General features: G+C 57.6%; 1 protein-coding gene across 9 annotated transcripts in view; it reads right to left on the reverse strand.

Annotated features, from left to right (window-relative positions):
• Positions 1 to 21,135, reverse strand: part of PTPRF (protein tyrosine phosphatase receptor type F) — an 84,161-nt gene extending 63,026 nt beyond the window's left edge. For all 9 annotated transcript variants that reach the window (XM_061412231.1, XM_061412228.1, XM_061412230.1 and 6 more), the window contains exons 1-3: positions 21,045 to 21,135; positions 14,099 to 14,175; positions 6,900 to 7,035 (exon numbers count right to left, since the gene is read on the reverse strand). In XM_061412231.1, the coding sequence (XP_061268215.1) occupies positions 6,900 to 6,990 (91 nt within the window). In that variant the 5' untranslated portion in view covers positions 6,991 to 7,035; positions 14,099 to 14,175; positions 21,045 to 21,135. The remainder of the gene's footprint in view (positions 1 to 6,899; positions 7,036 to 14,098; positions 14,176 to 21,044) is intronic.
• Positions 21,136 to 21,752: the final 617 nt, after the last annotated feature.

Here is a 21,752-nt window from a genome sequence, read left to right on the forward strand (position 1 = left end):
AGCCACCAGGGAAGCCCAAAAGATGGTATTTAAATGCTGATGGGAAGGAGCCAGCAGAGAGAGAAGGTGCTGATCCAGTACAGAGAAGAGGGACAACAGATGGAGCAGTGTCTCTGAGGAGGGAAGGGTCTGGGGACCAACCGCTAGGCTCAGGAGTGACAGTTGCAGTGCAGAGCTGGGAGGGCTCAGCCTTGCAGGGAGCAGGGAGGGGTCCATCTTACCCAGTACCCCAGGGTCCAGTGGGCTCTGGAGGTTTTGTGTAATTATTAAGAAAGGTCACTAACTATCTCTGAGCCTCATCTGCTAAACAGTGCTAGAAGCAGGGGTCTGGGCAGACAAAATGTAACGATGTCTGTAGGCTGCTCCCACAGCTGGACATGTAGTAGACTTCGCCTGTGGGCAGCTATCACCCTCTTTAGCACCAGTAGTATTATCATCCCCATTTTAGAGATGGGGAGAGGGAGGCTCAGAAGGTCAAACAGCAGCCAGATCAACACTGATCTGGTGGAAAGCCAGGGTTTGAGCCAGCATTCCACCCTAAGCACAGCTTAGGGCTTCCCTGGAGGAGGGAGACTTGGGGACCTATCTGACTTGTACTTGGGAGTACCCAGAGGGGGCGAGAGCAGCCCTGTTGGGGTAACACGCAAACCTGCTGGGGGCCAGAGTGGCACGGGGACACCACAAAGGTTCAGAGAGCCTCAGGTTCCCTCACTCTTGCCCCAACTGCCCTCTGGAGGCTCCGGACACTCCCGATCTGCAGAGCCTGTCTTTGTACGCTGGTCCTTTCAGTCAGGTCTTCTCAGAAAGGACCCCTCCTCCCACATTCAGGGGTGGGGAAGAGTCTCCTGCCCACCCCTCTGCACACTGCGTACCCCTCCCCCACACCTCCAGATTGCAGCTCCCCTCTCCTGTTCTGCCACCACCTTAGTCCAGACAACACCTTCCCTCGACTGGACACTGCGCCAACCTAACCAGCTGAGTCCCTGCCTCCAGTCTTGTCCTCTCCAGCCTAGTCTCTATTCAGCAGCCGGAGCGAAGTGGCAGCCTCTTCCCTGATCAAAACCCTCTAGAAGCCTCCCATGGCTTCTGAAACAAGACTTAAACTCCTGTCCTGGTGGACAGAGCCCTGCCAGGTCTGACCCCAGCCCTTCACACCCCCCGAGCCCTGGCTTCCCATCCTCTGGATGAGCAATGCTCATCCTGCGCCTCAGGGCCTTTGCATAAGCTGCTCCTCCTGCCACAAACCTCTTAGACCACCTCCTTACCCACTGTCTCCTATCCACCTTTCTGGTCTCAGTTTAGACATCATTTCCTCAGAAAACCTTCCTTGCCCCTCTGCGGTCGCCCCCACCTCGACTGGTGTGGCTCTGTGTTTGGGGCTCTCTGGTGACTCCCCTCTGCCTCACAGCCGTGCTCATGGTTTGCTACGTCCCGTGTGAGGCTACTGCTTTTGCTGATGGTTTGTTATGTACACGTGTGAGGTTATTACTTTTTCCACATTGTGGAGGAGTATTTGATTCATGGCTGCTTCCCGACAGAGAACAATAACCCTGGGCAGGGCAGAAATCTGCCTGCCTTGATTCCCTCCCTGTCCCAGCGCCAACCCCATTCCTGGCACAGGGCAGTGGGGGGCACAAGGGAGGTGACCTGAAGACCATGGGGGAAGGCCTGCGGAGGAGGATGGAGGCCTCCAGCCCCTCACACACCACACTGGGGAGCCCTCAACACCTGCTGGGGAGAGCAGCCCGGGGTGGAACCCCCCTGGTTCCTGCCTCAACCTGCCAGCTGCAGAAACCAGAGGCTGGAACCTGCTGAACCAGACAGCCGGGTGAGTGTGCCCGGGGGTGGGGCCTCTGCGCCAAACAAAGAACCGGGAGCTGGGGAGGCAGCCAGGTACAGGTCACGAGAGAGAGAAAGGGGAAGGCCTGAGTACAGTGGAGGCTGGACGGTGCCCAAGGCCTGGGGCCGTCGAGGAGGCGGAACCTCCCGGGGAGGCTGGAGAGGGGCCAGGGCCCTGCCCAGCCCACCCACCCACCAGGCTCTGGCAAAGACTGGCAGTGTGCAAGCCCGGGGCAGTCCAGGGGGCAGGTCTCTCCCCTTCATCAGACCAGACCCTCACTTCTCTCAGCCCACTCACCCCCAACAGAAGGCACCTCTCATCCCACAGCTCTGCCAAGCCCTCACCTCTTTCACCAGCTGGACTTCTGGGGGCACAAATCCTGTCCCCCTGCTGCCTTTCCCACACTCACTCCTGCTACCCTCTCGGGGCTCACCTATCTTGACTCTTTCAAAACAAACAAAAAAAGTCCCTGCCACGGACCAAGCACTGTGTGGGACACAGCTCAGGTCCTGTGGCGATGCCATTCCACCCAAGCCCATGGGCATCCCCCTTGCCTTTCCATGTGCCCAGACCCTCTCGTGCACCCTGCCCTAAAGCCTATGAGAGCCTGCTCTGCGCCCCTCAGCCTCTGGGCTACAGTCACTGGTCACGTCTCCAGGCAGGCAGGTAACCTCAGTGACTTAACCACTCTGCCCAGTACTGACCAGAGCTGGCGTCCAGGAAGGGTCTGAACAGAACTCCCAAGGACACATGCCTGGAGGGGCTTTTTGCCCCATCAGAATGTGGGGCCACCTCCCCTCCATACCCACCCCTCCCTGACCACATGGAAGTCATGGCTGCACAGGCCTTTGGGCAGCAACTCCCAGGGGCATATGCCTTGGACACTCTTAGGTGGCTGAGCCCATGCCAAGTGGGAGGGAGTGGCCTAGGAGAAGAAACAAGTGGGCTGCCCTGGGGGGCCATGAGTCCCAGGGCCCAGCCAAACTGAGCTGCCTGAGGCTACTCCCTAGGGAGATAACTGCTATTTTGTACCTTCCCTGCAGCCCCTTGTACACAGGCACACAGACACGCAGCAGCCAGGGGCTGTAAGGGAGGGCAAGGAGGCGGGTTTCCCCGGCCCTGAACAGCCTAATGAGCTGGGGACTCATTAACGCTGGCTCCTGTGACCACTTCTGGCATCCCTGGGAGGGAGATTCGCTCAGAGACAACCCTGGGCTCCCAGGGGACACACAGGGAGTTCCAGGTCATGGCCTGGGATGGAGGGAGCACGTACGAAGTGTCAGGTGCCTTCAACATGTGACCTCAGTTAACCTTTCCAGGTAGAAGTGACTATCCTCATTGTGCAATAGGAAAACAGTCCCTGAGAGGGAAAGCAAGCTGCCGGAAGTTCCACGGAGGGCAGAGTCTAGACAGGCCACCAGGTCTGGCCTCCCCAAGGATGGCGGGGGTGGGGTGGGGAAGGCACCGTTGAACCACGTGCAGCACGCTGCCCACCACATTCCAGCTCCATAGACCAGGTCGGGGCTGTGATGACAGATACATCCCCAGTTACTTAGTAGGACTTTACCCACCCACCCATACTTCTAGCCTTTAGGCATCCTGCTCTGCTGCTGCTGCTGCTAAGTCGCTTCAGTCGTGTCCAACTCTGTGCGACCCCATAGACGGCAGCCCACCAGGCTCCCCGTCCCTGGGATTCTCCAGGCAAGAACACTGGAGCGGGTTGCCATTTCCTTCTCCAATGCATGAAAGTGAAAAGTGAAAGTGAAGTCGCTCAGTCGCGTCGGACTCTTAGCAACCCCATGGACCACAGCCCACCAGGCTCCCCCGTCCATGGGATTTTCCAGGCAAGAGTACTGGACTGGGTCGCCATTGCCTTCTCCGCATCCTGCTCTGGGCTCCTATGATTTCAAGTAACTGGTCTGCCCTACGCTGTCTGGGAACAAAAGGGAGATGGTCCTCACGGTGGTCCTCTCGTGGGCTCCAGGGAGAAGCCCGTTCCCCCATCTCATTAGGCAACACCCCCCCTTTAGCAAATGCCCACTCACCCTTCAGGGCCCCGGTTTTCCAGCAAGCCTCCTACCCGCTCCCACGACGCTTAGGTCACTACCTCTGGGGGTGCCAGCACCACCCCCAGCACAGCACACGCTGTAGTAACCCCACCGCAGGCTCCAGACGCAGGCCTTTGTGGATTCTTCCCACTAGCACCTGACAAGCACACATCGGATCAGCAGAAACCTCCTCCTGCTCAGGACCACCTCTGGCCCCACAGGCTGCCCTCTTCAGAAACACAAGCCCTGGCTGGGGGAGCCCCCGAGCCCCACGCCCAGGTCCCCGCTGGACTTGACTCGGCATTGACTCAGGGCCTCTGGGCTAACTCTTGGCAGCTGCCTCTCCGCCCCTCTTCCCTGCACTTCCTCAGAGGCCAGGGCCCCCATTCATTTGTCTCGTTAAGAGGCCTATAGAAACACATTTGTCCGCTCCGCGCTCCACTGCTCCGGTCGTCAATTCTCTGGAGCGCCTGCCCTACCTTTTGCAGCAGCTCTGTCCATGCTGCCTGCTTGCCCTGGCTAGAAGTCTCCCAGGCCCAACCTAAGGCTGGCCAAGGGTGTGGGGGCGGGGACAAATCCAAATGTCTGTGCAATGTGAGGCAGACCCTGCCTCCTGGGGTCAGGTCATCACAGCCCCTAGCCCATGCCCCTCTTCCGCTCTCTGCCTGTGAGCAGAACCCAACTCACCTATTGCGGCATCTCCAGCTGGTTCCTGACTTCAAGACTTTGGGCTCTGGTCCTTAAGAGACCAGCATGGAGGTTCTTAGACTGCTCTGTTCCACTCCGCTCCTACTAGGGGTTCAGGCCTGACTCCACCCTTCCAATTCAATTACTCATCTACCAAACTCCAGGCCCTGAGCTGGACAATGGTCTGACCCCCTGGGACTCGCAGACTTGACACAGAGTCACATGTGCCCAGGGGAGCAGCACATGACTAAGGCTCCTGGAGGAGGTGATGGCTCCAGGTGAGTGGGAATCGTCAGGCGAAGGAGATGGGGAAGAGGGTTCCTATCAGAGAACACAGAAGAGCACGGGAGCAACTGAGAAGTCAGCGCGGCGGGGGTGTGGTGAAGGATGGGGCAGGTGGAGGATGAGGCTGCAGAGGCTCAAAGATGCAGGGCCTGGACCCCAAGGCTCCAACCGAAAGGCAGCAGAGAGCAAGGGATTTTCAACTGAAAGACAACGTGATCAGGTTTTCATTTTGCACCCTGACTCCCACCATGGAACAGAGACTGGAGACAGGAAGCCACCAGGAGGTTGTGGCCTGCAAAGGCTCCAGAGAGCGCTGAGCCTGGCTTGGATGAGGCCGTGGAGGGAGAGGTGGATGCATTCCAAAGATGTTCAGGAGGGAGAAACAGCAGAACTTGGTGATGGATTAGATGTGGGTATGAGAGTGGGAGGAGGCCCAGGTTTCTCACTTGGGTGGCTGGGTGGGTGGGAAAGCCATTCACAGGAGAGAGAACACAGAAAGATGGGCAGGTCTGGGGGGATGAGGGTGTGGGCACAGGTTCCAGCATGTTGGGTCTGAGCAGGAGGGGAGGCAGTTTCACTCCCGGGTGTACTGTCTTTGACAGCCCGCAGAGTGGTCCTCCCTCTGCTCTCAAGCTCCCATTTGAAGGCCCTACGAGTGTCCAGAGCGAGGGTGGGGGAGCAAGGCCAGCAAGTCAGTGTCCAGGGGCTGACTCTGATGAGCCTTGGCCTCCTTGCCATCTCAGAGTCACATCCAATGACTTCTACCCTGGGCTGTCCCTGCAGGCTCCAGCTCTCTCCAGCACCCCCTACTCTGCCCTGCTCCTGCTAGCCTGGCCCTCTCATCACCAGCACCTTAAGGCTCTCATCACCCCATGCCCCGCACCCCAAGAGGAATACCCTGTCTCCCCCTTGCCCCACAAGCCCCACCCAGATCAGCCTGGAGGACAAAGGGTGGAGCTCTCCAGTCCCACCCCCTCCAGGATCTGGTCCTGAATAATTAATGAGCCCTTAGGAGAAAGGGCTTGGGTGGGGCAAGGAGAGAGCTCTGCACCCAGATACTTGGGAGAGGGGGCTGAGGGAACCTATGGACTGCTGACCCCCAGGCTAACCCCCAGGTTGGCCCTGGGCCACCTCTGGGCTCCAGACAGGATGGGAACAGCCCCGTTTCCCGGGGACCTTGGCTCCGACCTCGCCCCTCCCCCTCCGTGTGCAGATTGGCTAAATCTGCCCTGTGCCCCGCCTCCCACCAGTAACCAAGCAGTGGTAACCATGGTGACGGGGCGGGCTGCGGCCAGTCTTGTAGTGCCAGGCAGGGGGAAGGGCGGCAGGAAAGGGACCAAAGTTCCGAGTTGGATGTGGGCAGGGGACAATCCCACCTCCCCCAACACACAAGGAGGGGCGCTGGAGTCCAGCTTCCTGTGGCCAAGTGCAATCTTCCCTCATTCTAAGGGCTGAGGGGCTGGGGGAGGGGATGCCCCCACTGCCTTGAAGTGGGGAAGGGAAAGAAGGGCTCAGCGTCTACAAGGGCCTAGACCAGGGGAAGGGCTGTGGTGGCTCCCTTCTCACCTTTCCCTGGACCTGTGCACACACCTGGTGTCCCATTCACACACCCACACACGTTCCTTGTGTGCGGCCCCCCTATTCCCACACCATCCCTTGACGCAACCCACACTGTGCCTTCTGCACAGGTCCACAGCAGTGGACACAGACACGCCTGAGCACATCATCTGTGACCACACAAATCCTGGGCATGTCTCACCTCCAGCCCACAAACAGGGTCACACTCACACACGCCTCACCCTGCAGCACCTTAAGAGACAGGCGGGTATTACACAGAGTGCTCCCGGGAAGTACAGGGCTGGGGTGCTCCTTGGAGGCGGGTGCTCCAAGCGGGAGGCCTCTCTGGGACAGAAGGTCTGGAGGTGTATTAGCCATCCGGTCTCTCCTGGTGACTGGTCCCATCCCCCCTCCCAGAGTCCTACTAGGAAGAACTCATCCTTTCCATCTGGGAGGCCCCACACCTTGAGGGCCAGACTTACTGTCGCCATGGGCACCTGCCACCAAACCAAGCATCACAAGTGCAGGGACAAGGGGCACCATCGTCCTCCCTGGGGCTGGCTCAGGGGTCATCCGGGGCTCTAGCACCGCGGCCAACCACAGCCTGGGACAATCAACCTGTGATGGAGATAAGGGCAGAGTTAACTGGCTGGTATCCACCCATGTCCCATTGTCCACCCGCCACCTCCTGGCTCCCACTCACCACCAAGACCACCTGGTTCAACAGACACCCCCACCCTGGAGTGTGCAATGACCATGCAGAACTTCCAAATCCTGTGCAAACCCAGATGCCTCATTAATTCCCTGGAGACCCCAAGGATAACCCACGAGTCATACACAGGGAGAGTACGAGAGGCCCTCAGGTCATTCTCTGAACCTGAGTAGAGGGCAGGGGATTCTGAGACCAGAGGATGTACAGGGACGTTCCATTCCGGACCTAGAGTTTCCAACACGCCTCCGTAAGGAGACTGGGACAGGGAAACGGGGTCCAACGGACACACAGGGGAGACGGAGACCAAGCCAGAGCAGTTAGCAGACCCACAGAGGCCAGGAACTCCAGAGTTCTGGGGCCTCCTGTTGCCCCTCCTCTGCCCAGCAGAGCCCACATGCTGGGCACAGGCCTCAGAGCACAGCCCTGGCAGTGGCAGACAGGATCCAGGTATCAGAGGCTTGGAGCCAAAGCCGCAACCCGTCTGGACTCGCCAGGACGCGCTCTGGACGAGTTGCAGCCGCCCTGCCTGGCCACCCTCATCCTACCCAATTCCCATGGCACCAACCTTCTCTACAGGGAAATCACAGGGAGGCCCTAGTGGCCAGGACTAGGGGTGCTGGACCCTGAGAGTCAACCCCACACCTCCTCTGCCCTACCCCAGTGGCCCAGAGCAGATCAACTGATGGGGTGGCAAGCTTCAGATGGTGACTCACTCACAACTGCCCTCCGGGCTGAGCCAGAAACCTGGGCAGGGGAAGACCATACGGGATGGTCTGAATGCTTCCAGGCCTTTGCTTACAGGGCTCCTCGGTTGGGTGTGCTCCTTCCCCCTCCACACACACTCTACCTGGCACCCACGTGGAGCACTCAGCATAGTCACACTAGACGGTACAGACACACCGCTATCACTCCCCGGCCCTGATGGCGAGCTCCTGAGGGTCTCTCTCCCACGGCTCCCATTCAGGGGGCTTCAGGAGATGTGCTCCAGTGCCCACCAGCTCAACTCACACCTTGCTCTGGGACAGGGGCTGGTGTACAAAGTCCCTCATTAATGCCCTGGGGACACAACAGGGCACAGAGTGCTGGTGGACACACCTCGGGGCTCCACGGTGGTACCTACAGACTCGGGTGGGAGAGGGGACCAGACCCGGCAGACCCACAGGGTGAAAGAATCTGCAAGGAGGTGACAGGGCTGGTAACAGGAAGAGACAGGACTCAAAGATGGCTCTGCTCTGCCCTGGAACTTGGACCCCAGTCTCAACCGGGACAAAGTTCAGAAGGGCAGAGGGCAGAAAGGGAGCCAAGGTGCTGGGACAAAGCAGGAGGACTGTGAACTGAGGCAGGGGCTGACCACAAAGGGGAAGGGGGGAGCTGTCTCTTGTCTCAAGATCTTACCAGAAGTCTGAGATGGGCTTAGCAGCAAAAGCAAGAACACTGAGGCAGCCTGGTGGGCATCCAGCCCCATTTACCCCACACCTGGGGTTCTGCTGAATGATCAGAGTTCAGGTAGCTGAGACCAGGAGAGAGGGCATCCCCACCGTGATGCCTTGTATGGCCAAGTTGGGATGGAGGTCACGCATCACTAAGGCCCTGTCTGTCTGGGCCTGGTCACCACGGCACTGTCATGCTGCACCGTGACCAATGATACTCAACTTCCCAGCAGACATCAGGTGGTGAGCTGCCAGGCCGGGCTGTCACGGGGGTATGGGCCCTTGATAAAACCACCCTGCATCCTTGGTATGCATATCAGTGGCATGTCGCACCAAAGGACATAGGCATAGGGGACTAGTACAGACATCACGGGGTGCAGCAATACGGTATTCACAGAGGTTTCCCCCCCAGGTATTGTACAAGCAGTCCAAGTGTGAGCCTGCCCCCTCTACCACCAGTGCAGACACACACAGCTCTCTGCATGGATGTAGAGGTGATGAAGCTACACAGGAGAGACACTGTGGAGGAACAGCACAGCACGACCATCATGGAGTGTAACTCCCCAGTATAATGGCCACTGAGCCATAATCCCCTGTAGCTGCCTTGGCATAGTAATCACAAGCAGTGCATCTCCCAGGCAGAGCCATCGTGGAGGTATAGCCATCCTGGCCAGACGCCATGTGAGTGTGGACAGACATCATGGGTGTGCAGCTGCCCGATGGACATCACCGAGGTACATTATCACAGATAAATAACACCAGTTATCAATATCAGGGGGTGTTCAGTCCCCAGTACAGCCACAGCGTCACTTGGTCATGTCTGATTCTTCTTTGACCCCATGGACTGTAGCCTACCAGGTTCCTCTGTCCGTGGGATTTCCCGGGCTAGAATACTGGAGTGGGTTGCCATTTCCTTCTCCAGGGGATCTTCCTGATGCAGGGATTGAACCTGAGTCTCCAGCATTGCAGGTGGATTCTTTACTGCTGAGTCACCAGAGAAGCCCAGTACAGCCATCATGGGGTTGTTATTCCAGAGCAGATATCGTGTGGTATCCTCTTGGATGAGATTCTGGCCATGGGTGTCAGAGAAACTGGGCCTCTGGTAAGCCCACTGCCACTGAAACAAAGACAACTGGCCCTGACCTGGGGACTCCTGGCTTGCCCTGTGTATCTGGGTCTGGAGTGCCAAGGTCACTGCTCAAATGCAGAAAGAGGAGACAGAGGTAAAGAGGTTGAAAAGATGATGTTCCCTCCTAGACAGCTTCTCCCAGCAGTTCCATGGACACGGGGACACCCCGAGTGATGGGGAAACATGGGGACACAAAATACAGACACGTTCTCAGGGAATTACTCTGGCCAGCACATAGCTGTCCCGGCCAGGCTTCTCCCTCATCAGCTCCGGATACAAGCAAACTGCCTCTGCCCCGACTCTGGGCACAGAGCCCACCCCAGTGTCAGGCGGTGCAGGCTGCTCCCAGCTTCAGGGCCCCACGCTGAAGTCCCATCAGAGTCCCAGGCCCCGGGTCTAGACACTGGCCCTGCCCCCAGCCCCAGGGTGCTCAGGGTCACCTGGGAGGAGACGGCAGGAGGGCAGTAGGGAGGCGGGCTGACACCCTCCTGCCTGGGGTGGCCGAGAACCTTCTGAATTCAGTGCGATGGCGTTAGGAGCAGAGTGTCCACTTCTGCCCATGGCTGGGTGAGTCTGGACTCTCAACAGCCGAGATGAAAACACAGCCTGAGCACTTGCACACTCGGCTCGTCTCTGGATTGCACTGCGGACCGTCGGTTCTACCAACTGACACACTTGGGTAGGAAAACAACTCCGTACTGAATGCTATTGTACAGTATCACTGGATGCCATTTTTCTACACTCAGGATGGTTTTCATATATCCTTTTTCTTTACTACATCAGCATAAAGCTGCCAACTGCCCTTTCTTGGGAAGAACTGTCCTTTATTCTGAAATTTTGTCCTTGGTGTTAAAATGTCCTTTCTTATAGGAAGTGATGGGGGATAGCAGATACCAGTTATTTTTTAATAATGTCCTTACTTTGGCAAAATAAAAATGGCTAACCCCAAGTCTGGCCTCCAAGTCCTTCTGGAAATTGTACTGGTTTGTGAAATTGAAGAGCCTGGGGATCGCTGCTGTGAGGAAAAAAAAGGAACAGGCACCACACCAAGCCATAGGATTCAAACACAAACATCTCGGACAGGCCTGTAAACAGAGGCCAGGCCACCTCCATGCAGCCATCCACCCCTGCCAGCCTCAATGGGGGCTGCCCCAGAGAGACCATGTGACGCCAGCCATGGTGTGTGGGGGGTGTTTCCCTGGCTGGAGAACAGCTGGGATCATTCCGAGGCCTCCTCATGAATATGCAAACACAGATTGATTTGTTTCCCTTGGGCACGTGTTATTATTCACAAATATTAATTAGTCTCCAAATACCACCTGTTCCTACAGCTTCCTCCCCACTTCCTCCCTGGGCCAGGACCCTGGCTCCCAGTGGGGCCTGGGGCCCCAGAATGGATGTTAGTAAAAAGAGGGGTATGCAGGGCCCCAGGGAGCGGCCGGCCAAGGGGAGAGGCCAGCGCCTGGGCAAGAGGAATGTGAGGGCGGGCAGCGCCGCGAGCTGTTCATCTTCTCACCGGCGGGCAGCTAACCGAGCCCTTTTGTCACGTCCCGGACACTTCACCGCGTGGCACTGCAGCAGCGGCCGCGGAGGCGGAAACAGGCCTTGTTACACTTGGGAAGGGAAAACCAACATGTTTCCAACTCTCACCAAACCAACCACCAGATTAAGACGGGAATAAATCAGTCTCAGCCGTGCCGTGACCTCGGCCCCGAGAAAGGAGGTGGCCAGCAGCAGGCCGCCTTTGCTCCTCCAGCTAGTTGGTCAGGGTCTAGGGCACAGCCAGAATCAGCCCCCCCTACCCAGGAAGCTGGGACCCTGACCCCCTGGCAGCCCTCAGCAATTCAGGTTCCTGTGTGAGCGGACGGGGATCCTAGGAAGACTGTCCCAGAGTCGCTGGGGGAGGCACGAGCTCCAGCAGAGGCTTAGCTCTGGGGGCAGGAGACCAAGGGGCCAGCAGAGGCACCTTCCTACAGCTATAACTCCTAGGCCACCAGCCCTCTGGCCTCCTTCCTCTGGGGAGTGGAGGCTCCCCTGGGTTAATGTTCACCAACGTGGTGCCTCCAGGCCTCTGCACTCATTGTTCTCTCCACTGGAAAAAAGGCCTTCTCCTGGCCCAGCCACTACTCACCCACCAGAACTCAGCTCCAGTGGCCGATTAGTGCGAATCTTCCCTGAGTGGCCCTCCTCAGTTTTCCAGATTTGTACAGCACAAAGAAGGCAGCAGAAAGTGGCACAGACCAGTGCTTCTCAATCCAGGGTGATCTCGCCCCACGATGGGACATAAGGCGATGTCTAGAGACAGTTCTGATTGTCTGATGGGGGAGGGTAAGTGCTACTGGCATAGTAGGAAGAAACGAGGGATGCTGCTGGACATCCTACAGTTAACGGGTCAGCCCCCCAAAATTAAGGATTATCTGGTCCAAAATGTCAACAGTCCTGAGGTTGAGAAACACCTCATGCGAAGAGTTGACTCATTGGAAAAGACTCTGATGCTGGGAGGGATGGGGGGCAGGAGGAGAAGGGGACGACAGAGGATGAGATGGCTGGATGGCATCACTGACTCGATGGATATGAGACTGAGTGAACTCCGGGAGTTGGTGATGGACAGGGAGGCCTGGCATGCTGCGATTCATGGGGTTGCAAAGAATCGGACACGACTGAGCGACTGAACTGAACTGAACTGAATATGGACAGCAAGATCGTTCCCTGATGTCCCCTAGATCCTGCCCTGGCCCCTGCCCCAGAACCCAGTCCCTATGAGTACCCTGGACCCCAAGACCCCAGGTATGCTTGACTCTTACATTAGCTGAACCTAGGCCTCTAGATCTCAAGGCCTCTTGCCCACCCCCTCCCAGTCAGTCTTGCCTCCAGAAGCCCAGCCACATAGCACACCTTAGTCCTACCCCTCACATATGCCATCAGCAAGTGGCCTCCCCAGAGGACAGAGGGGCTCCATGTTCAGGCCCCTTTTCTGTTGAGACTGGGCTCCCAGGAAGGTCAGACCCATAACGGGTGGATGGACAGGTGATGGGTATCCCCATACCCCTCCTCCCCATCTGACCTTTCCGACCAGTGACATGGCCTTGCCCCTGCATCTTCTACAGACGCCCAAAGCCCACCTCACCACACACAGGGCCTGGCCCCCAGCAGATGCCCGATACATGCTCATTTCCTCCCCTCCCTAGGCCAAACCCATCTCTTCCACAGACCTCTTCACTGGCCATCATGCAGAACTGTCCAGGGGGGTATATGGGGCCCTGAGCCAGAAGGCAGGGTGATGAACAAGACAGTCATGGGCTCTGCCTTCAGGGCACTTGCAGAGGACTCAGACTCAACCAGAACCCATCCTCCCCAACCCCTCCTCCAGGTCCCTACTTCAGCGACGAGCACCACCACGACCAGTCACCCAAGCCAGCTGGGCCTCCTCAAATTCTCCCTTTTCCTCATCCCACCTGTGCAGCTGGTCAATACGTTTGAATGCATCCTGCCTCTACCCCAATAACCACCACGTTAGGAAGATCTCATCAGCACCCATGTCTTCAGTGGGCTTCCTGCCTCTGGTCACTCCCTTCCAGTCCCTCCTGCACACAAACCAACGCTCCCTTCAGTTTACAGAAATGCATATCCGATCAAGGCCCTCAGCTTTGCCTGCTGCTTTTAGCCCACAGTAGACATGCAGATAACGTTTCATGAATGAACAAATGAATGGGAGAACGGGCGGATGAATGTGCGGATGCAGGTTCTCTGAGTAAGAACTTTCAGTGCCTTCATATCGCGCTCAGGAGAGTCTTTAGTCTGACATCCAAGGCCTAACACACTTCAACTGCAACCAAACCCTCCAACTTCATCCCCTGCAACTACGCTCTGGGCTTCTAGCAGATAGAAGTCAATTTCAAAGAGACGTGGAAGAATGGACCCCAGATCTTGTGAGGATCCTGCTCTTTCTTCCACAACCTACAGTCAACAGGAACAGTCTTTTCTAGAGAAACATGGTGAATGGGAAGCACAGAGATCCTGGTGGAAGTCCTGCAATGTTATCCTGAAGCCTATTTCACACCTACAGCAGCTGACAAGCTGTATATCATTCCCCAGCCACCTCCACCACCCACTCCAGCCAGAGACTCGAGAGCCATCCGCGACACCTCCCCCCGCCACCCCCCGCCTCCTGCCCCACATTCAACCCTTCACCATGTCCTGTCTACTCGGCCTCCCTAAATAGCACTCGAATCCCTCCTCTCCACCTCCACCACTGCCTTCCTTGTCCAGGCCTCCATTACCTCTCTGCCACACGCACCCTGCATCACCATGTCCCCTGGCAACAATCCTTGCACGGCTCTCCACCAGTCTGAGTCTAAATCTGAACTGCCCAGCCTGGTCCTCCGCACCCCTACCTGGCTGGACACTCACCAGGTTTTGGCTTGCTCACGCCAGTCACTCTTGGACAACCAGCACCGAGGGTAGGGCACCGGGGCCTCCGCTCCTTCCTGGAAAGAGGGAAAAGGACGAGGAAACGTTAAGAACAGCACCGCAGCAGAACATGTACTGACACAGAAAGACATTCAAAATGTGCTGTTTATGCAGGGGCGGAAAAAGCAGGTTATGGGACTGTTCAAGCAGGACGATCTCCATTTAGTAAAAATGCCCATCTCTTCGCTTAATTCACTCACTCCTTCCAGGCTCCTGAGCACCCACTATGCACCAGCCTTTCTGCCAGGTACCCTGTATAGAGCCGTGAACAACACAGAGCAAGCCCCTGACCTCGGGAGAAAATCTTGTGTCCAAGCTCCTTAGCGTGACCTTCCAGCACAGCAATTCTGCCCACCCACCTCTGCAGCCCCACCTGGCCGTGCTCCCTTGCCAGCCAGCCAGCCTGACAATTTCCTCTTCTGATCCTCACATGTGCCATACTCTTACAGTTTCTCAGCCTTGCCTGGGCCCTGCTCCACTGCCAGGACTGCACTCCCCACCTGTTCTAGCCAGTGACCCTTCGGTTCTCAGAGCCAAGGGCACTTTCTCAGGGAGGCCTTCCAGGATGTCCCAGGCTACACACTTGGACCTTGCCTCGGAGCACTGACCACAGATGTGATGATTTATTTATTTACACAATTGCTGAGTGGCCGCTGAGTCACAACCATAATAAGCTTGGTGCGTGCCGGCTCAGCTCCAGGTCCCCAGCTCCCAGCAGAAAGCCAGCGCATAGTAGGTGCTCTGTCAATATATGCTAACTGGGCAGATGGACACATGAATGAGTTCACGGAAAACAGCTCAACCTGGGGAGAACCACGCCAGCATGCATGGAGCCTTCAAAGAAGCTTCAGAAGCAATGTTTATTTTTGACTCTGTGCTGCTCTATAATTTCTAAAATGAAGGTGTGCCCCTGGATGCCTCTTCCACTGGCACACACACAGTGACAGGGCCCGGCCCCGTCCTTCTGGAACCATTATTGAGCCCCGACCTGGAGTGGGTCCCCTCCTGGGTGGGGGAAGGGTCTGACCTGCCCACAGCTCTCACAGCCCCCTCCCCACTGCTCAGCAACCATCTCCCTGCTGCCCGCTCCACTCGGGCCGCACCTTGCACGGGTTTCTCCTCGGTCTCACGCTGCCACGCACACAGGGATCCTGCCCAACACAGCAGTTCCACCCTGGCTCCTCCCCAAACAGACCCATAGGACTGGGTCAGGGAGCCCCCAAGGCCAACCCCCCACACCTGGCACCTGGGAATCAGCCTCACTTGAGACTGACCACCTCTGCAACACAGGGGACATCCTCAGGCCAGAGCCCCATCCTGACTGACCAGGACAGGCCTAGCCAGCCCAGGACCATTCATGCTGACCCTGAAGCTCACATCCTCTCCTACCTCCATTGCCCCCTCCCCCAAGAGCCCAAAGCCCTGGGCCTCGGGATGGTCACACCCTTCCTGCCCCCAGCCCACCGGCTTCTCCATAAAGCTCCCTGTGGCCCCTGCTCCCAGCACACAGGCTGCCAGGTGGGTCTGGCCAGACAAACCAGCTTCCATGTCCCAAACTCAAAGGCCCATTTGTCTGGGGACGCCCACTGGGGCCTCACAGGGCCAGGTGTGAAGCTGTCAGCTCCACCGTTGCTCAGGGACCCTGGGGCAGAGTCCAAGGCAGAGAATGGGGAGGGTCCCCCAAGCCAGCTGCACTACGACCACGCCCAGGGCCACACCAGGAGCCCTGGGCCTGGTGCTTGGACCTAAGCTGAGCAGGAGCCACACCTGGATAGAGGGGGATGTGCCCCTAATGGCCTGGAGGTGGGTCAGAGGACAGACAAAGCAGGCAGAGAACCTTGCCCGTGGAAAGACCCTGAAGCACAAACAGGATTCCAGAAGAGCTAGAACAGCACCTGGAGCCACCAGTGCCCAAAACAACCTAAGAGAGTGATCGGAATCACCCATCAGGGTCACCTGCAGAGCTCCCAGAACCACCCCAGACACAGCATCAGCCAGGCCTGCCAGGCACACCCAGGAGACCAACGGGAGAGCTATTCAGAAAGGGCCTGGCTGGTACCGGACCCAAGTTAGGAATCACCAGCTGGCACCCACAAAGGCCTCAGGAGCGAGATTGGCATTTGTGACCAGGATCAGGTGAGCAGGCCTTGGCACTAAGCCAGGGCTGGCCCCTGGCAGGGCTCTCTATCATTTGCCAAGTCTGAAAGCCGGCCTGGCAGCAGGATCAGAAGCAAGTTGAAGTCTAGAGGAGCACGGACACTTCTCTCAAGCGGCTCCCAGGCAGCCCCCATAGCTGCACCAGAACAGTTCCCGGAAGTAGCTGAAACACTGCCAAGGAGCCAAATGACTGTTCACAGATCTGAACACTGGGGACAGAGTCTGGGTACATGTGGACCTCAGAGGCAGACACCTCATCTGACGCCCAGGGCCAGGGCAGGTGGGGAGACAGGGGACCCAACACGCTGAGGCCGCCCCTTCTCAGAATCCCCTTCCCCCGTTCCCAACGTCTCTTCCCCAGGGCTTCATCCTCTAGTCTTCTCACACTAGCCCACCTGAACGTCAGATACACCTGAGCAACACGCATGATCCCAGGGATGGCATGAGGGCTGAGGGCTGAGGGCTAGGCACTCTCCAGCCTGCGAACCAAAGCTCAGAATTGCAGCTACTTTAGGTGAGCAGATGCCCAAAGAGTTTTAAAAGCCCTTCCCACTGTGATTCTGATGGGCTGGGTTTGCACCGCCCCCTTTGATGATTATTATAATAAGAACTGCTAACACTGAGACAGCAATACTTACTAGATGCCAGGCCCTATTCTAAGCACTTTCTGCATATTAACTTCAATCTTCGAACCACCGCACAAGATATGGACTTCTGCTATATCTACTTTGACAAAAGGGAAAACAAATTCAGAGATGCTAAGCAACTTGCTCAAGGTCACACTGCTATTAAGTGGTTTTGAACCCATCAGTTTGAAACTAGAGTCTGCACTTTTTACCAGTGAGGCTGTCTTCTCTTGGGCACAGCTCTACACACTCTCATATAACTCTCCATCCTTCCTCAGACTTCTCCCCCAAGCTCCAGATTCTCACACACATCTCCCTCCTAAAAGACCCCCTCATCCCACCCTCAAATGCTCCAAGCATCTCAAAGGCCAACAGGTCAAACCATGAGCTTATTATCTGCCTCTCCCCAAATCCACCTTTCATCCCCAAGTCCCTGGCTCAGTGAAAGCCCTACCCAGTCACTCCAAGGAACCTAGACCCCTTCCTCTCCCTCACTCCCACATCCAATAAATCATCCTGTCCTAATAAACGTGTGCCTTCTAAATGGCTCCATGCTACCAAACCACCATTCTCTCTCATCTGACTTACCTTCACCCTTCTCCTCACTGGGTATCCTGTTTCTATCTACTTCCCACAGCCACAGAATCCTCTTCTGGAAACATGAATCTGATCACAGCACATTCCACACACCCCTCCCTTTCATTCAAGCTTTAATTATTTGGTGTTTCCCTTTTGTGTTCTCAGAGTAAAGTCATAGTTACTTAACATGGTGTTAGATTTGCTCTATCTCCGAACACGCCACAAGTGATAAGACCTCTGGGTGTTTAGACATACTTTTTTTTTTCCTGCTTGGAGTGCCTTTTCTTCAGTTGGAAAACTCCTATTCATCCCTCAAACCCCAATTCAGATAGCCCATTTTCTTGGTCTTCTTTGGGACTCATCTCATCTTGATCTCTGAACTTGTGGTGAACTCCTCCAATCTTCTAACCTCAGTTCAGAATGGTGGCTGCTTTAGGTGAAGCTGATGCTGGGCTTAACCTTAGCAGTTCCTAAGAAGTGGGCTGCCTCTTCTACACAGCAGTTAGTCCCATAGGAGGCATGGCAGCCCAGCTGAAAGTGCCTGGCCTAGAGTCTGGCACACAGTCAGCAATCAATAAGAGGTTACTGAATTGCTCTGCATTCTCATGATGCAGTCTGTTCCCCCAGGGACCATGAGCTTCTCAACGGCAGGGCCCTGGCTGCAAGCTTGGTCCAAGCACACAGCAGTATCAGTCACACCGGAAGCAATAGCCACTGCTGCTGATACACTGCCACACAGGGGATTCCCACGACAGCCTTGGCAACCAGCTAGGGTTGGACGACCTCTTCCATTTTATAGGGAGTGAAACTGAGACTCAGGGAGAACAGGATCTCGCCAAGGTCTCAAACTGGAAAGTGGAGGGGCTGTAGTATGTGTCACAGCCTCTGTAGGAAGAGGTCTGGGTCCTATCTCCTGCTGACTGTACTGGACTTCCACAGTCAGGAATGACGAGAACAAGAGTGGAGGGAGCACAGAGAGCAAAGGCCAGCGTTTTGCTGCACATAAACACAATTCCCAAGGAAAGCAGCCAGGCTGCTCTTATTGCAACGCTCCCCCACTCCCCGAAATCCCCTCCCCAACTGCTTCACCAGCACCCAAACCTAGCCTCCTCCCCTAGAAGCCGGGACACCATATACATGCGCGCTATGTGCACGAGGCTGACCAGAGGGGAGGCCAGGAGCTGCAGGAGGAAGGAGAAAGGAAGAAAGTATATGAAAACTATTTTCTTTGTAAAAGGAGAAAAAAGGGAAGAGGAAGAGCAAGGAGAAAACAGAACTACAGAGATGTTTCCGAGGACAAGGGGAAACTGGGCAAGCAAAAATGTAGGAGAAAATGTGTGCACAAGAAAGCATGAGGCTGCACGTGTACACACACCCTTCCTAGGCTGTGCACAGGGAAGCAGTGAGGGTGTAAGCAAGCACGCAGACTGGGACATGGGCGTGCAAACACAGCAGATTTTGAAGCTCTGGCTGCTGCGCAGGCCCAAGTGTGCAAATGAGAGGGCACTGGGGAGACAAGTGGATGTGGAGTGGAGGTGGGGGGGGGAGGGTGAGCTGAGTGTGGAAAAGGGGGCTGTGAGTGTGTGGCCTGGGCTGGGGCTGCAGATGTGGGGGGCTGTGCTTGGGGAGGCTCACCTACTCCTTCCTGAAGCCCTAGGCTCATTCATACCATCAGTGAAAAACTGGGATTCTCTTGCTCCCTGAAGCAAGAGTTAATAAGGAGCCAAGCATAGAATTTCCTGAGATTTTTCTGACAGAACCTTGCTCTGGATCCCACTGGATGCCATATGCCTCTCAAAGGATCCCTCAGCAGATCTGCCTTCTTGGTGGATCCTTCACCATTGAGGATCCCCCTGGAAGCACCAGCCTTGGATCCTTTTCCAGGCCTCTCACCCCAATGCACTTCTCTGGATTCTCTGGTCAGATCCCACACCAGGTCACTCTGGGAGCCCAAGGGGAGTCTTCATCACCAACACTTTCACAGTCCAGACTCCAGGCCTGCCCCGGGGGGCGGGGGGGGGGGCCCAGGGGAATCCAGAGGACCCTACCACCCACTCCTGCCAGCAGCCTCCTTTCCATTTTACTGCTCAGACAGGTACCCGGCACCCACCCATCAACCTGTTCCAACTTGGGGGCCCTGCACTGGGGGGTGGGGGGTGTTGAAAAGAGGAGAAAAACTAGCCCCATCCCCCACCCTGGGGTGGAAGAACCAGAGGGGCAGCATTCCAAAGGAACGAGGAGGAGGTCTGGGTCTCTGCAAAGGGGCGGCAGAGATTCCTGTCCGTGAGAGACAGAGACACTAAGAGACCAGCAAGAGAACCGACAGAGACCAGGGAAGGGAGACCCAGAGATGGGGGAGGGAGCAGAGAGACCTGAGAAGAGAGAGCAGAAAGCCGGGAAGAGCACAGAGACCCAGGGAAAGAACACAGAGACCCAAGAGAAGGAACACAGAGACCCGGCAAAGAGCACTGAGAGCCGGGAGAAAGAACACAGAGACCCAGCGAGAGAGAGCAGGGAGACCCCGGAGGGAGTCGCAGACAGCAGAGAGACCCCGGGATTGCTTGGGGGGTGGAGTGGGTTGAAAGTGGGAGGCCGCGACACGGGGAGACAGAGATCCAGAGGCTTTGAAGGGCGTAGAGAGACGGAAACACGGAGGGAAAAGGAGAAATAAGCCGATACAGGATCGTGGGCACAGCGATGAGGACCGGGGCACACCAACACGGGACGGGACGCCGGGCGGCGACTGAGTGAACTTTCCGGAGCGGGTCCGAGTGGACACGTCCTCACGGGACAGGTCGCCCCAGGGCCTTCGGGTCACTGCACCCGGGGAGGGGCGGGTACAGCCCGGCCCAGCGCCTCCCCGGCCCGCGCCGGCGACCTGGGTTGGGGGTGGGGAGGTGGGGGTTTCCAAACTCGCGCCCCGCGCACCCCGGGACGGCACGTGCGCCCGGGCCGCGAGCAAGACGGGGGCGCGGCGGCTGCGGATCCCCCGCCGGCTGGGAGGGGGCGCCTGTGTGGCGGGGGTGGGGGCGCGGCCTGGACCCGCCCGGAGCTGGGGAGGCGGTGGGAGGCTGAGGGCCGCCCCCGGAGCGTGTCCGCGCCGGTGGTGGGGGCACACGAGGCGGGACCCAGGAGGGGGAGCCCCGACGCAAAAGGGAAACTTTGCGCTGGGCGGGGGGTGGGGGGGGCGGCGCGGGCTGCGGCTCAGGTGCGGCGGGAGGGAGGGGGCGAGGCGGAGAAAGGAGAAGGCGGCGAGGGGCGGCAGGGAGCTAGCCAGCCGGCGGCAGGGTGATGGTGGGGGGGTCCGTCTGCCGCGGGGTAATGCGGGGAGGAGCCGCCGGGCTTGGTGGGGGCGCTTAGCCGAGGCGGCGGGCGCGGCAGGTGGGGGCGCGGCCCGGCCTAAGCGGCGCCCCCGGCCCCCCGGGACCGCCCCCAGCTCTGCTCTGAGAACGCGGGGAGAGGGCGGGGGAGTGGAGAAGGGACCGATGCGGAGGGAACTGGAAGGGGGCCCGGGGGTCACTCACCGCCTATCCAGGGGCCGTCGGTCCGCATGTCCCCCCCAAGCCTCTGGGGCCGCTGCTCCTGCTCCTCTTCTGCCGCCGCCGCCGCCACCGGATCCCACTCCCGCCACCGCCACCCGAGCTGGAGCCGGAGCCGGAGCTGGAGCCGCCGCCTCTGCCGCCGCCGCCACCGATTCCGCCGCTCCCGCGCCAGCTCCAGCCGCGTGCCCGCGCCCACGCCCGCGCCCCTGCCCCTGCCGTGCGCGTCCCCGGCGCCGCCCCTCCCCTCGTGCACTCTCGCTCGTAGAGCTGCTGAGCCGCGTAGGCCCGAGACCGCAACCCAACCCCGCGTCTAAACTGACCCGGACCCCAGTACAGAACCGGAACCCCAATAATAAGCATGGGCAGACCCAAACTTCCATACGAAGTCCGGATCCTACTATAGGCTTCCAATCCAAATGTGAGCCTGATATTACTCTAGGACCCCATTTTCTCTCCACAGAGATCTGAACCTGCTATTGAGCCCGGACCCACCCCAACTCAATAGTAAGTCCAGACCCCTAAATCTGCCGTGAAATTGGCTCGAGTAGTAGTTTTAATCTGAACCCCTATATTAAACTGAAATACCAATTCTTAGGCTAAAACCCCGTTATCACCTCTACTTGATCGTGACCCCAGCATCAACTCTGGTCCTTAAATGGACCCCAGTACCAGTGCTGAGCCCCAATCCCT

The sequence above is a fragment of the Bos javanicus genome, chromosome 3 (assembly GCF_032452875.1).
Source record: "Bos javanicus breed banteng chromosome 3, ARS-OSU_banteng_1.0, whole genome shotgun sequence".
Taxonomy (NCBI): domain Eukaryota; kingdom Metazoa; phylum Chordata; class Mammalia; order Artiodactyla; family Bovidae; genus Bos; species Bos javanicus.